We start from the raw sequence: 14,836 nt of genomic DNA, 5'->3' as shown, positions 1-14,836 counted from the left end.
ATGAACAGCTTTAAGCACCCCACACTAAAGTCTCATACAGAAGCCTGCTGAATGACACTTTCAGCTCTGGGTCACTATAAGTCGGAAACAGCCTGGAAGGCACACAACAACTAGCCTTATGAATGTGCAATAAGGTGGAATTTTCAAGGTAAATAAAGTCTGTCTAAAATTTCACTAATGCCTCATAACAATTAAAAGGCTTCAGGTGGAGGCTTATTTTCATGGGGATATTTAATACTACATTGCCACAAGCTGCTGCAGTATCAAATTCTGCAAATATTAGCTAGCATACTGCTCAGCAGTCATGAAATCATAAGCTAGATCTGATATTTTATAACTGTTGGTTGTGCATATTTATGGTGACTGATTGATTTTCAGCTTCTAAAACCTACTTTGGCAGCTCCACAACCAAAGTGGTTCTAAGAAATCAATGCATTTTGTAATTATATCTGTAGTGTTCTCCTAGTCATGGGGCACCTTGAAAAACTAGGGGGAATCTCTCCAATACTTGTTCTTGATGTCACTTGAAAACACCCCAGTCTTCTGCGTCTTACAAACATTTGAGTCAGGATGCTGTCAATCTGCAAAGGTTGGTATTTTGGGGGCTAACACAGTCAAACATACTCCTTTCCAGGGAATCTATAAACCTGGAGGTGGGCATAGCAGTTGTAACAGTTTCAAGATTTACAGATATTTAAGACAAATGGAAAACAGCATGCTTGCTTAGATATTTTTTTGGCTCTATACTGTGTTACATACTTTAGAAATCTCCTTAATACTTTGATAGTATTAAGTGCCACGAAGGAAAGGGAAGAGAGAAGGAAGGAAGGGGAGAAGAAAGAAAAAAGGGAAAGGTATGAAGGGGAGGGGGGAGGAAAAAAGAAGAGGAAGAAAAAAGGAAAAGTGAAGAGAAAGGAAAGAAAAAAGGGTGAAGGTGTATGAAGGAAATTGAGGAAGGAGAGAATGAGGCATAAAGACAATGCATAGTTTGGCAATGCTGTGTATATTTGCTAGTTTTATATAAAAGTGAACTTTTCCAGAATCCAAAAGGAAAAGAAAGGACAATGCTTGTTTTCGTATGAAAATATATAATTAGCTCTAAGGTGAGGGAAAATATAACAAATACTACATAGGTTTTGCAGTTGTATCCATCATTGCTGAAGTGCAAGATAACTTTCTACTAACTGTTGAACCCTAGACAAAATTATTTCATTGGAACTATTGCAGTCTTTTGGCCCATATGGTGGGTTAATAGTTAACACCCCTGCCACACACAATGTTGATTGCAATTCTCCTTGTTCTTCTACAGGGATATGGTTTTTCTCCAGCCAGCTCTTTAAACTGTTTTTCTTTTGATCCAACTCTTCATGGCTATAAGTTGGGCTTTTTTCAGGCATGAAAAGGTGTGCAAGCTTCTCCTTCATCTCATCATCTGCTTCAGCCACTATTTCAACATCCTGTACTGCATGTCCCAAAATGGCCAAGATAGACATTTTCCCATTCTCAGAAAGATTTGCCAGAAGAATGCTGTCAAGACAGATTGACACACATTTTAATGAGTCTCAGGGGGCATATAATTATATGCTACAGAGAGTATCAGATCTGCAGTTTACATTAGTTACTACAAGTACTTGGAACAATTAACTATCACAATCTAATGGATTACAAAAGTATCATAAACTGGTCTATTCTTCATACGACATCTTCCATATTGTGACATGTTTTCAGATGCTGTGATACTCCAGCTCCAAATACAAATATATAAGAAAAATATATTTTACTTATTAAAAGTACAATATGTACTTATTGAAAGTAAGACCCCATGTTGAATTTATGTTTATACACGTTCATCTACACACAAGGTCAAGGCAATTGAAATCCAACCAATAGCTTTCCCTTAAATCATATAAATAAGAGTGGAGAAAAAATTAACTAAACCAAACATGGCATCCTTTTCTCAGAAATACTGACCAAGTGAGAGATCTAAATATTTCAGTAGGACAATCTTGGTTCATAAAACTTTCCCCTTTGCATGATAAATATCAAATCTCAATATAGCAAATGTCATACAAAAATAACAGCAGAAATAATAATGTAAATAAAACATTGGAAGTCTATTTGGAACTGCAAGGTCACCCTGCTTCTTTTAACTACATCTCTTAACTTCTTTTAACTACAAAAGGTTCACAGTTTGGGGTTGCTCCTGGACTTGGTATTGAATCTGGAGGCCCAGGTGTTGGCAGTGGCCAGGAAGGCCTTTACACAATTAAAACTTGTGCGCCAACTGTGCCCGTTCCTTGAGAAGCCAGATCTGGCCACGGTGGTCCATGCCTTAGTTACAGCCCGTCTGAATTGCTATAATGCGCTCCATGTGGGGCTGCCTCTGAAGACTGCTCAAAAATATCAGCTGGTCCAAAGAGCTGCAGCCAGATTGCTCACTGGGACTGGCTGCAGGGAGTGGACAACCCCCCTTTTTGAAACAGCTCCACTGGCTGCCAAGCCTGTTTCTGAGCACAATTCAAAGTGCTGGTTATGACCTTTAAAGCTTTAAGACAGTTTAGGTCCAGCTATTTGGCTGATTGTGTCTCCTTGCACGAACCTGCCCAGGCCCTAAGATCTTCAAGAGAGGCCCTTCTCTAGGTTGGTGGGAATGAGAGGGAGCGGGCCTACCTTCTCGGTGGCTGTCCCTCGACTCTGAAACTCCCTTCTTCCCAGGGAAGCCAGAATGGCCCCCTACCTGCTGTCCTTCCGGTAGCAGGCTAAAATCGTTTTATTCAAGTAGGCTTCTAAAGATGAAAGTTTTTAAGATCGCCAGGGGCTGCTGTGGTTTTATATGCTTTTAATTATGTTCAGTACTGTTTTAATACTTGTATATTTATATATTTTAAGTTGTATTGCTATGCTTTAGTTGTAAGCCACTTTTAGTCTCCGTATGGGAAAAAAGTGGGATATAAACATAATATTAATAATCTCCTCAGCAACATCCCTTACCTCTTTACCCATTCAAAAGAAATAGCAAATAAATAATAATAAAAATAATGTTTATTTTTTACCCACCTCTCAAGGCAGGGCAACAGTTAAAAACACATAATTAGAAAACATCATGTAAAAGACATATTAAAGTGTATTTGCATTAAATACATATATATAATATACACAGAACAAAGATTAAAATGGGCGTATAAGAAAGGTTCAGGAGTTTCCCACTATCTGTCCACTGAACAACTGTAGCCTGCCTCCACACATTAGCAATTGTAAAAGCATCTAGGAATGAGTTATTGGGAAGGCTTAAAGGGAAAAGATTTTTTTTCTTGTCAGGAGCGACTTGAGAAATTGCAAGTTGCTTCTGGTATGACAGAATTGGCCGTCTGCAAGGACACTGCCCAGGGAACACCCAGATATTTGATGTTTTACCATCCTGTGGGAGGCTTCTCTTATGTCCCCGCATGGGGAGCTCCCCGGATTTGAACTGGCAATCTTCAGGTCAGCAACCCAACCTTCAGGTCAGCAATCCTGCCGGCACAAGGGTTTAACCCATTGTGCCACCGAGGTCTCCTACCGGCTGTTAGGAATTGTGGGAGCTGGAGTCCAAAACACTCAGAGGGCCGAAGTTTGCCCATGCCTGATCTAGATCCATCTTTTAAAACCTCAGCCTTGGCAATGTTATGAAAAACAGAGCTTTTAATGATGCTCTCACATTTCTGCTAGACCTTGTATCCACAGCAATTCCCTGATCAAACTTAAACCATTTTTTACTAGTAGGCAGTGATGAAGGACAGTATTTCCACTGTCCTTTTGCTATCTCCTAAATGACAATGATTCCTATCCTTCTCGAAAACTCACACTTACTTGGCAGACACTGGGTCCACTGTTAAAACCCATCCCTTATATTCATGCCTTTCCTCCGCGTGCACTTTGACTTCCTTATTCACATAATCCAGCCATTCCAGAGGAGTCTTCTTCTGCCACTTGGTCATATTTCCTAAAGGTAAGGAAAAAGTGAAAGTTACTAACAAAAAAGGCAGGGCAAGAATAATAATAATAATAACACAATTTTTATTGTTGTTGAAGGCTTTAATGGCTGGAATCACTGGGTTGCTGTGAGATTTCCGGGCTGTATGGTCATTTTTTTGTGTCAAGAGCAACTTGAGAAACTGCTTCTGGTGTGAGAGAATTGGCTGTCTGCAAGGATGTTGCCAAGGGGATGCCCTGATGGTATTTTTTAAAATGTTTTTACCATCTTTGTGGGAGGCATCTCTCATGTCCCCACATGGAGCTGGAGCTGATAGAGGGAGCTCATCCACGCTCTCCCCAGGTTGGATTCGAACCGGCACCCTTCAAGTCAGCAACCCAACCTTCAAGTCATCAGTCCTGCCGGCACAAGAGTTTAACCCACAGCACCACCGGGGGCTCCCGTGTATGGCCATGTTCCAGAAGCATTCTCTCCTGGCATTTCGCTTACAGCTATGGCAGGTATCTGCAGAGGATCCCCCCAGGCAGGAATCAGCCAGGCCTTGAAGCTGCAAGAATTTTCAATGCTAATCAGGGTGATTAATTGCAACATTCACACGTGCCTCCAACAGACAAAAAGAGTTCTTTCTCCCAACATGGACAACATTCCACAGATATATAAACCCCACTTGCCTAGTTTCCAAACGACCTCACAACCTGAGGATGCCTGCCGTAGATGTGGGCAAAACGTCGGGCGAGAATGCTTCTGGAACATGGCTATACAGCCCCGAAATCTCATAGCAACCCAATTTTTTAATTCATCTAACTCAGGCCTGAGCCAACTTGGGCCTTCCCTCCAGGTGTTTTGGACTTCAACTCCCACCATTCCTAACAGCATCAGGCCCAAAAGGAAAGGGCCTGATGCTGTTAGGAATGGTGGGAGTTGAAGTCCAAAACACCTGGAGGGAAACTTGGCCCCTGCCTGGCTGTAGTAGACTTACCACTGAATCTGTTCAAGATCTAAAATGGCGCCTGGTTCCCTCCCCCTCCTCCCTCCCTCGTGAGAGAGACACGTCGCCGTGGAAACCAAACCGGCGGGCTTCCTCGCGCAGCGCCAGTGGGTCGTGACGCGCATGCGCCTCAACGGTGGGGCCTATATAAGGCCCTGGAACCCGCATGCGCGCAAAGACCGTCAGTCGAAACAGAGAGAGAGAAAAAGATGTCGCGGTACGGCCGTTACGGCGGAGGTGAGCGTAACCACGCGGGGACCGGACAAAGGGGAAGAGCGGCGTCTTATTTCTCTGCCTGTCCTCTTTCTGTGTCACTTTGCTTCTCTCTCAGTAGTGGGGCGTTCTCCTTTTTCGGTTGAGAGGCCTTTCAGTGTTTGCCGCCGCCGCCGCCATCTTGCACATGTCTGATCGCACTGAGGGAGGCTTGGCCTACCCATTCGGGTGTATTATTGTTGTTGTTACTATTATGAACTGAGAGCAATCCATGTTGCTTCTGGATCGCTTGTAGGGGTTTAGGCCTTGTTTTCAACTCCCTCTCTGTTTTGGCGCCGCGCGGGGAAAATGGAGGCGGCGCCAAAGATGGCGATTCCTCTAACCGACAGATGTTAGAGCCGCTCGTTTCTGAGGAGAGTTATGGGAAGAAGCGGGCGAGGGGTGCTTTTCGAGGAAGGGGGGCAGGGAGGTCGGAGGGACCCGAGAGCGCATGCGCGGCGGAACATGCGGGAGCAGCGCGCGGTAGTCAGGCTCCTGCGCATGCGCCGAGTGCAAGGACTAACGGGTTCCAGCGGCAGGGAAGGGAGATCCCGCCTAAACATTTCCCGGAATACATAGAAAAGCAGGGCCCAGAATATTAAAGCAGGAAATCCCACAATATGTGCTTTGAACTGGGTTATCTGAGTCCACCCTGCCATATATTCCAATTCAAAGCACGTATTGTGAGATTTCCTACCTTGATATGATGGATGTGTGGAAGGGTCCACAGAGGCCTCTTCCACGTCGCTGTATAAAATCCACATTGAACCGGATTCTATGACAGTGTGTACTCGGATAGAATCCTAGAGTTGGAAGAGGTTTCCTGGGCCATCCAGCCCAACCCCCACCAAGAAGCAGAAAATTGCTTTGAAAGCACCCCCAACTAATGGCCAACCAGCCTCTTTAAAAGCATCCACCACTCCGGGGCAGAGAGTTCCACTGCTCACAGTTAGGAAGTTCTTCCTAATTTTTAGGTGGAATTAACTTTCCTGTAGTTTGAAGCCGTCCCATGTCCTAGTCAGTGACTTCCCCTCACATAAGTTATATGTGGCTATCATGTCTGATCTTGGCCTTCTCTTCTGCAAGCTAAACATGCTCTGTGTTCACAGCTTGGGAGTGCTCCTGAACCTGTTCTTCCAAATGTCAGCCCAGGTAGATGCACCAGTCAGAAGTGCTTACCACCATCTTTGGCTAATACCCCAGCTGCACCCCTTCCTAGATTGTATATTAATATTAATAATGTAATACAATAATGCAGTATTATCTGTATATATAAAAGGGTAATGAAATTCCGGCCTAGGACAAAACAACAAAACTACACATGTAATATTACTAATAATATTACAAGATAGTGTTATAGTACAATATACTAATACATAATGCTTATATTGTGCTATATGAATAATATATTGTATGTACATATGACTTGTAAGCCGCCCTGAGTCCCCCTTGGGGTGAGAAGGGCAGGATATAAATGTCGCAAATAAATAAATAAATCGGGTTGATCTGAAGATGGTAGTGCATGCACTGATAACCTCAAGATTGGACTTCTGCAATGCACTATCTCTGTACTAAGTTCGAAAACTCAAGCTGGTTCAAAATAGAGCAGCCAGGACATCCAGGAGTGAGCATATCACACCTATCCTAAAGTCAGTATCCTAAAGTCCACTGGCTACCAATTGGTTTCTGTGCAAAGTACAAGGTGTTAGATATGACCTTTAAAGCCCTACATGGTTTGGGTCCAGGTTACCTAAAGGATTGCCCTCTCCCATCCAATCCACACTGAGGTCCTCTGGGGGGCGGCTACTCCAGTCTTACAGAACCTGACTGGCAACCACCACCCAGAGGACCTTTTCATCAGCTGCCCCAACACTGGAATGACTTTCCAGAAGAGCTCCAATAGCTAAATGCACTGTCAGAATTAAAGAAGCCATCTAAAGACCAATCTCTTCCGGCAAGCCTCCACAGACAGTCTTTAAACATAAATATTAAATTTTAATACGTGTCTTTTGTTTAAGCTCTGTTTTGTCTATTTTAATATATATTTCACAGATATATGTTTAGGTATGTAACTTTTACGGAGGTACGTTTTGGTGTGTGTTTGTAGTGTTTTTGCTGTGTTTATGTATTTTAATTATAATCAGTCTCAAGTCATGAGAAGAGGCGGGTAAGAAATAAAATTATTATCATTATTATTATTATCAGCCATGGTATTCTGGGTGATATGGCTGTGTGGAAGGGCCCAGAGTTGAAACTAAACTCATATAGCACTCCCAATCTTCTCTGCTCACAAACCACCAGATATGGTCATCTTTTGGGTGTGCTTTGGTTGTGTCTTCCTGGGTGAGTGGATTGGGTGGTCCATGAGGCCTCTTTCAACTCAATGAGTCATAGCACATCACTTTCTGTGTCTGGAGCGACTTCAGAAACTGCAAGTAGCTTCTGGTGTGAGAGAATTGGCCGTCTGCAAGGACATTGCCCAGGAGACGCCTGGATGTTTTGATGTTTTTACCATCCTTATGGGAGGCTTCTCTCTTAGCAGGGGGTTGGACTAGATGGCCCATGTGGTCTCTTCCAACTCTACTATTCTATGATTCTATGTCCCCGCATGGAGCTGGAGCTGATAGAGGGTTGGATTCGAACCTGGCAGCCTTCGGGTCAGCAACCCAACCTTCAAGTCGCAAGGCTTTAAACCACTTCGCCACTGGGGGCTCTTTTCAAGATGTTGTTATTTGTCCATCTTCTTAAACTCTGGTTTCTGACCCCAAATGGGGTCCTCTTAGCTCAGGCACGGGTAAACTTGGGCCCTCCAGGTATTTTGGACTTCAACTCTCACAATTACTAAAATTGTGGGAGTTGAAGTCCAAAACATCTGGAGGGCCCAAGTTTGCCTGTGCCTGCCTTAGATCAGTGTTGGGGTCATGAAAATCTGACAACAGCTTTTTTAATGCCACACAAATATATTGGCAATGAGTTGCAGAAAATGCTTCAACTCTGCTCCACAAAGGGAAATCATATCTTTTTTAACAAGCCCTGGAAATGCTGATTTATTACCAGTAAGCATTTGGGCTTTATATCTATTTTATATACCTGAGATCAGAGGCAGGAAGTGGTAGCAAGTGTGAAGAGTCCACTCTAAATAATCTAATGTCAAGAAGTCAAGCCCCATGAAATATGGCTTAGGAAGTAGAGTATGTTTAGTCTGTAGAAAAACAAGGCTGTGAAAGGAGACATGGTACCCTGTTTCCCCTAAAATAAGACATCCTCAGAAAATAAGACCTAGTAGAGGTTTTGCTGAATTGCTAAATATAAGGCCTCCCCCGAAAGTAAGCCCTAGCAAAGTTTTTGTTTGGAAGCATGCCCACCAAACAGAACACCAGAGCATGCAGGGTCAGTAAATGTACGTACCATGAAGTGTTGTACATGGAAATAATGGTAGTAACAAGAAATTCTTAATAGGATTCACCATTTGTCTGGTTATGCTGGTTTATGATGACAACTACTGTACAGTATATAATAAATGTTCATTTTTTTGTTCAACAATAAATGTGAATTCTTCTTCATGGAAAAATAAGACATCCCCTGAAAATAAGACCTAGAGCATCTTTGGGAGCAAAAATTAATATAAGACACTGTCTTATTTTCGGGAAAACGCGGTAGTCATGTTTGAATATTTGAAAAAATGTCACATTGAAGAGAGAGAAAGCTTTATTCTGCTGCTCTAGAGACTAGGACTCAATGACTCCAATTTGAAATAGATTCAAAACATAGAAAAAGATTCCACAGTAAGAGCTTTTTGGCAGTGGACTATGCTGGCTTGGAGTGTGAAATCTATTTTTCTGCAAGTTTCAAAACAGTTCAGATCAGTGGTACGTAACCTGTGGGTCCCCAGATGTTTTGGCCTTCAACTCCCAGAAATCCTAACAGCTGGTAAACTGGCTGAGATTTTTGGGAATTGGGTTGCTGTGAGTTTTCCAGGCTGTATGGCCAAGTTACGTAAGTATTTTCTCCTGACGTTTCGCCTGCATCTATGGCAGGCATCCTCAGAGGCCATGAGGTATGTTGGAATCTATGCAAGTGGAGTTTATACAACTCTGGGAATCGTAGGCCAAAACATCTGGGGACCCACAGGTTGAGAATCACTGGTTTCGATGGTTATCTGTTGGGAGTGCTTTGATTGTGTGTCTGCATAGCAGGAGGTTGAACCGATTGGCCCTTGGGGCCTCTTTCCAATTCTATGGTTCTAATATTGTAGTGTGCAGAAATCTCTTTTGGAGTTTTTAAAATAGGCTGAATGGGTTTAACTGTGTATTCCCACATGACAGGTGGACTGGAGGGCCCTTGGGGATCTTTTTCAAGGAACTAAATTGCTTTGATTGTGCATTTCTCAATGGCAAAATGGGTTTGGGTTGTAAAGGGGGTGGATTTTTAAAAAGGCGGAATAGATTGTGCATTTCTTATATGACAATATGAAGTTCAAATGGATGGTCCTTGGAGGTCTTTTTTTTCTACAGACTTGAATTGTGCATTCTTTCATGGCTGACTAGGATTGGACTGGAGGACTATTTGGGGCGGGGAGGTCTCTTACAACTTTGTGGTTCTGTGTATGCCAAAGAACCCAGTTTTCTGACTTGACGCATTCTAATAACTCTCTAATGGAACAGGAATTTGGCTGTGGAACCAATGCACATCATCTAAACCAGATAGACTAAATCAGGTTGTGTTTGTTGTTACATACAGTAGAGTCTCACTTATCCAAGCTGAACGGGCCGGCAGAAGCTTGGATAAGTGAATATCTTGGATAATAAGGAGGGATTAAGGAAAAGCCTATTAAACATCAAATTAGGATATGATTTTACAAATTAAGCACCAAAACTTCATGTTATACAACAAATTTGACAGAAAAAGTAGTTCAATACGCAGTAATGTTATGTTGTAATTACTGTATTTATGAATTTAGCACCAAAATAACATGATATATTGAAAACATTGACTACAAAAATGGCTTGGATTATCCAGAGGCTTGGATAAGCGAGGCTTGGATAAGTGAGACTCTACTGTACTATTGTTTGGGTTATAGAAAATTGGAATTGGCTTCTTTTTTGAAGCACATTGTTCACATGTTTACACACAGATGTGAATGAGGAATACTTTTGAGATCTTACCCTAATGGTTTGCAGGCAAAAAGATCCAAACTCACTTATTAGATATTTTAAAAGGTTAAGTCATTGTTGTATGTCTAGGGAAAATCAATTGTTTTGGATGCACTTTTCTTTCCAGTTAAATACCTTTAAGAACATCTTTGTTTAAAAGAAAATATGTATCTTTGACAAGAATAATTTTTCCAGCACTTATTACTAATTAGACTGTTGCCTTTTTTAAAAACCCGATTGAATGGGTTGTCCTTGCAAAAGAGTCTATAGTATTACATGCATTATCAGATCTGAAGTTACAGCTTCATAATAGTGTTCTTTCCTAATTGCAACTTTTTCCCCCCAGAAACCAAAGTATATGTTGGTAACTTAGGAACTGGTGCTGGCAAAGGAGAGCTGGAGAGAGCTTTTAGCTACTATGGGCCATTGCGAACAGTGTGGATTGCGCGAAACCCTCCAGGATTTGCATTTGTTGAGTTTGAAGATCCTAGAGATGCTGAAGATGCAGTTCGTGGTCTAGATGGAAAGTATGTACAAATGCTAATTACTGCAAAACAAATATATCTTTCCTGTTAGTGACTCAATATATTAAGCGCAACAATTTTCAATTGTAGGGTGATCTGTGGCTCCAGGGTTAGAGTGGAGTTGTCAACTGGCATGCCTCGTAGATCTCGCTATGATAGACCTCCAGCACGGAGACCATTTGATCCTAATGATAGGTGCTATGAATGTGGCGAGAAAGGTCATTATGCTTATGATTGCCATCGCTATAGTCGTAGAAGGAGAAGCAGGTATGTAAATATGAGCAAGTATTTTAGCAGTCTAGTTCTAGTTTTTGTTAATAAATAATTAAATGCATATAAATGTTGTTATTATATGGGTATGTTACAATTGTTTATATTTTGTGTTAAACTGTTAATATGTTAATAATCAAACTGGTCAAAACCTTTCAGGTTTCTTCGTTTGAGTCAGTCGCCTTGATTCAGAATGTCACGAGCCTTAAGATTTCATGCTGAGGCGCCTTGCAAATCCGACAATTAAGATTCTCCTAGACCTTGAGGTGATCAGCATAAGAGGCCAGATCCCCTCGAGCCATCTACACCTAGATCCACCTTATTCTTTAAAGGGCAGAAAATTTGAGACGGTGATCGCCGTAGCAGTAAATTTGGCTTTCAATTTGGGGGCCCCCTCCGGTTTAAAAAGAGGAACACCAGATTGACCACATTCCCACCTAGAAAAATCTTCTTGCGTCAATCAAGCCTCATCTGGCTCATTTGGCTGTCAGTTTGATCGTCGTTAGATTGAAGAGAACACCTAGATGCAGCGATCGGCTATAGATACTTCTAGATCGTCTAGATCTGCTAGACCTTGGGCCAAAGAGGGTCGACCTGCAAACTTGCAAGGTTTATTTTAAATACGCATTACAGTGTTTTATATTATGATGTAATTCTAAAATGTTAATGCAGTTTAATTTTTTTTAGGTAGTAAAAATACTCGAGACAGTAGGCCCTGAATTTGTTTCAAATGATACACTAATTTTTAGATATCTTAAATTTTGGGTTCGGAAAAGGCTCATGCGCTAACTTGTAAACTTGTAGTCTAATACTTGTTATCTCTAACCTAAAACTAGGTCACGGTCTCGATCTCATTCAAGGTCCAGGGGAAGGAGATACTCTCGCTCACGCAGCCGAAGCCGTGGCAGGAGGTGAGCACCTAAATCAGTACAGCATGTTTTATTTCTTGACAAGTACAAGTTAGCCTAATTGTGTAACTACAATTTGTCCTTTTAGGTCCAGATCTGTCTCAGCTCGCAGATCTAGATCACTTTCTCCTCGTAGATCCAGATCTATCTCGCCACGCAGATCTCGTTCGGGTTCTTTAAAGAGATCAAGGTAACTGGCCAATGTATTTACATAACTGTGAAATAAAAATGTGGTTTTCCAACAGAAAGACCACAACATGAAAGGGCAACTGTTGAGGGCAAGAGGGCTGCATTAGCTTCCCAAGGAACTTTTCTTTGCTGTACTACTGTGGGAAGTATTTTTTACCATGTGTAAAGAATATGGGTTGTATTCATCCCACAAAAGAAGGGGTTTTCAACAAAAGGAAGTGACTGGGGCCTGTTTGTCTGTTGTTTTCAATAAGAGCCATGAAACCAACTAGGGGATCACACTGCTAATAATAATAATAATTTCTTACCCACCTCTCCTCATGACTCAAGGCAGGTTACAATATCACTAAAAACGCACAATTATATAAAAATATTCAGCAAAATACACACATTAAAACATATTTCTACTAAATACATACTAAAATACACAGAACAAAGATTAAACATAACCTGCAAATTTAAACTTCGTGATTAAAACTGGCTGGCTTAACATTCAATAGAGTTGATTTCTCAATATGTATAAGTTATTTCACAAACCTAAAACTATCTAACCTTTAGGCCCAATTAGTCTGCTTTCAGTATCACTTGTATTGGTACTTATTTTGAAGATTTCCCTGGAATGTTCATATTAATATAGCTTTTCTACAGCCTTGTTTTATATGTCAATGCTAGAATTCATCCTAATAAAAATACAAGAAACACTTAAGAAGCCCTTCATCTGATGTGTATGTGCATCTTCTTTTAAATGTAGGTCTCGATCCAGATCAAGGTCCAGGTCCAGGTCCATTTCACGACCCAGAAGCAGGTAATCTTTATATTTAATGTTGAATGTAAACTTTGATTTTGCCTTTGCTGGTCTCTGAGGCTGAGCTCTGCTTGAGCCAAAAGGGCTAAATTCAGTATTAATCTCATCTAATCTAAGTGGCAAATAGCAAAGGACTTGTATTCCTGTTGAAAACTGTCTTGCAAAAGCTTTATTCAAAAGCATTACATCTTTTGTGTATCTTGTGTTCATTTGGGGTAAATTGCTTTTTACTTCTGTTAATGATTATTCTTTGCACTAATGACATTTATGTTTCTTAACAGCCGTTCCAAATCAAGATCACCATCTCTAAAGAGAAGGTAAGCTAGATTTGTATACAGCTAATTTCAAAGCAGCAATAATTTAATTGTTTTCAATGTAGAGCCGCATTGAGTAGTTTTTTTTTTAAACCCATTAAGGGAATGAGATTGAAAGAGAGAAAAGCAAATCTTGTCATTTGGGGAGGGGTGAGGGAATACACAAATTGCTCCCCACACTTTCAAAGGTTGAAGTGTAACTACTTCATATCTGTTAAAAATGATGGGTCCTATGTGAATCCCAAATTTCCAAAGGATATGCATTTCTAATACATCAAGTGAGCACATTAATCTTGTTATGTTTAATGGACAATACATGTAAATGGCTCAAAATTAAACTGAGAAGACTTGAATTGTGGCTGGGAGAAACAGCTGTGCTGCAGAGCAGTTTAGATAATTGAACGGCTAGCTGGACAGAATTAACATTGAATGTCTGAATTTTAGTTACTCGGTTTGAGTACATGTATTTACAAGCATTTTTACTTGATTTAATTTTCAGTCTTGCTTTTTCAGTCTTGATATGAGCCATTTATATCCATTCTCCATTAAGTCAGGGTAAGTATGCATCTTGAATACTTGAAGAGAAATTGGTGGTATCTCTGTGGGAATGGGGTGCATGCAAACATGAGTTTGCTTCAGTATTTAATATTGTAGTCACTGCTTCAAACTAACAGTATTTTTAAAGGCATCCAAATAATTAGTTGCTAGGATTGAAATTACTAATGACTATAGCTACATGCAGGTAGCATGGATTGCCCTGTAAAAACACTAATCTGTTAATTTTTTCAGTGTTTACCAATTTAATGATGTGTTACTTCTAGTGATATCATTCTTCCCTCTTTGTTTTTAGTCGTTCACCATCAGGAAGTCCTCGAAGAAGTGTGAGTCCTGAGAGAATTGATTAGAATGAGAAAGAACATGTTTGGAAGAGTTTTGTTTACGTTATTCTAAGGGATTTCTTTGATGTTATTGAAAAGTGTAAGCAGTTTAGTTGATCAAAACCCTTTTCTAGGACTAACGCAGCAAGAATCTGGATCTTAGTAAAATCTGTAAAGGCTGCTACAGTAGACTAGTGCACAATTTCTTATATGTAATAACATCCTGTGATCTGAAAATGGGTCTTTTTATGGGCACATGAAATAAAATGTGTATTTCTAACTTGCTGTAATGCTACTTGCTTCTGTTAATATTTGAAGTGCATGCTAAAATCAAATTGCAAACAGCTACCTAAGTGTTGTACATGAATACTGTGCAAGGATGGCTTAAAATAATTGTGGCTCCCTGTAGCCTGCCTGTTTCAAGCTTAAACGTGACTTAGTTTTTGGGCTTCGGGCTACGTAAAGTTACTTAATGTGCAAGGAAGGTGTTGAGGAAGCTGCTTATTTGTCTGATTCCTTTTAATAGTTTGTATGTGTGTCCAAGGTCAACTAGTTACCTTCCAAAATTAAGTCTGCTTGTTC

At 40.8% G+C, this 14,836-nt stretch overlaps 2 protein-coding genes across 5 annotated transcripts; one reads left to right on the top strand and one right to left on the bottom strand.

Moving 5' to 3' along the window:
* Positions 1-984: 984 nt before the first annotated feature.
* gemin6 (gem nuclear organelle associated protein 6) lies at positions 985-5,106 on the bottom strand. 2 transcript variants are annotated; one of them, XM_003216098.4, is made up of 3 exons: positions 4,953-5,106; positions 3,850-3,982; positions 985-1,527 (listed from the first exon to the last, which is right to left on the bottom strand). In XM_003216098.4, the coding sequence occupies exons 2-3, from the start codon at positions 3,975-3,977 to the stop codon at positions 1,152-1,154; spliced, it is 504 nt and encodes a 167-aa protein (XP_003216146.1). In that variant the 5' UTR covers positions 3,978-3,982; positions 4,953-5,106; the 3' UTR covers positions 985-1,151. The 2 variants fall into 2 exon arrangements, with proteins under 2 accessions (XP_003216146.1, XP_008100900.2); XM_008102693.2 differs by lacking the exon at positions 4,953-5,106 and adding an exon at positions 4,645-4,943.
* Positions 5,046-14,534, top strand: srsf7 (serine and arginine rich splicing factor 7). 3 transcript variants are annotated; one of them, XM_008102694.3, is made up of 9 exons: positions 5,046-5,198; positions 10,713-10,893; positions 10,981-11,157; positions 11,997-12,071; positions 12,157-12,258; positions 13,009-13,062; positions 13,344-13,379; positions 13,890-13,931; positions 14,227-14,534. In XM_008102694.3, exons 1-9 carry the CDS (start codon positions 5,171-5,173, stop codon positions 14,279-14,281), a joined length of 750 nt encoding a protein of 249 aa, XP_008100901.2. In that variant the 5' UTR covers positions 5,046-5,170; the 3' UTR covers positions 14,282-14,534. The 3 variants fall into 3 exon arrangements, with proteins under 3 accessions (XP_008100901.2, XP_003216148.3, XP_003216147.3); XM_003216100.4 differs by having other exon boundaries at positions 13,876-13,931; XM_003216099.4 differs by lacking the exon at positions 13,890-13,931.
* Positions 14,535-14,836: the final 302 nt, after the last annotated feature.

This window comes from Anolis carolinensis, chromosome 1 (assembly GCF_035594765.1).
Source record: "Anolis carolinensis isolate JA03-04 chromosome 1, rAnoCar3.1.pri, whole genome shotgun sequence".
NCBI classification, from domain to species: Eukaryota; Metazoa; Chordata; class Lepidosauria; order Squamata; family Dactyloidae; genus Anolis; species Anolis carolinensis.
This window is presented reverse-complemented; position numbering and strand designations above follow the sequence as displayed.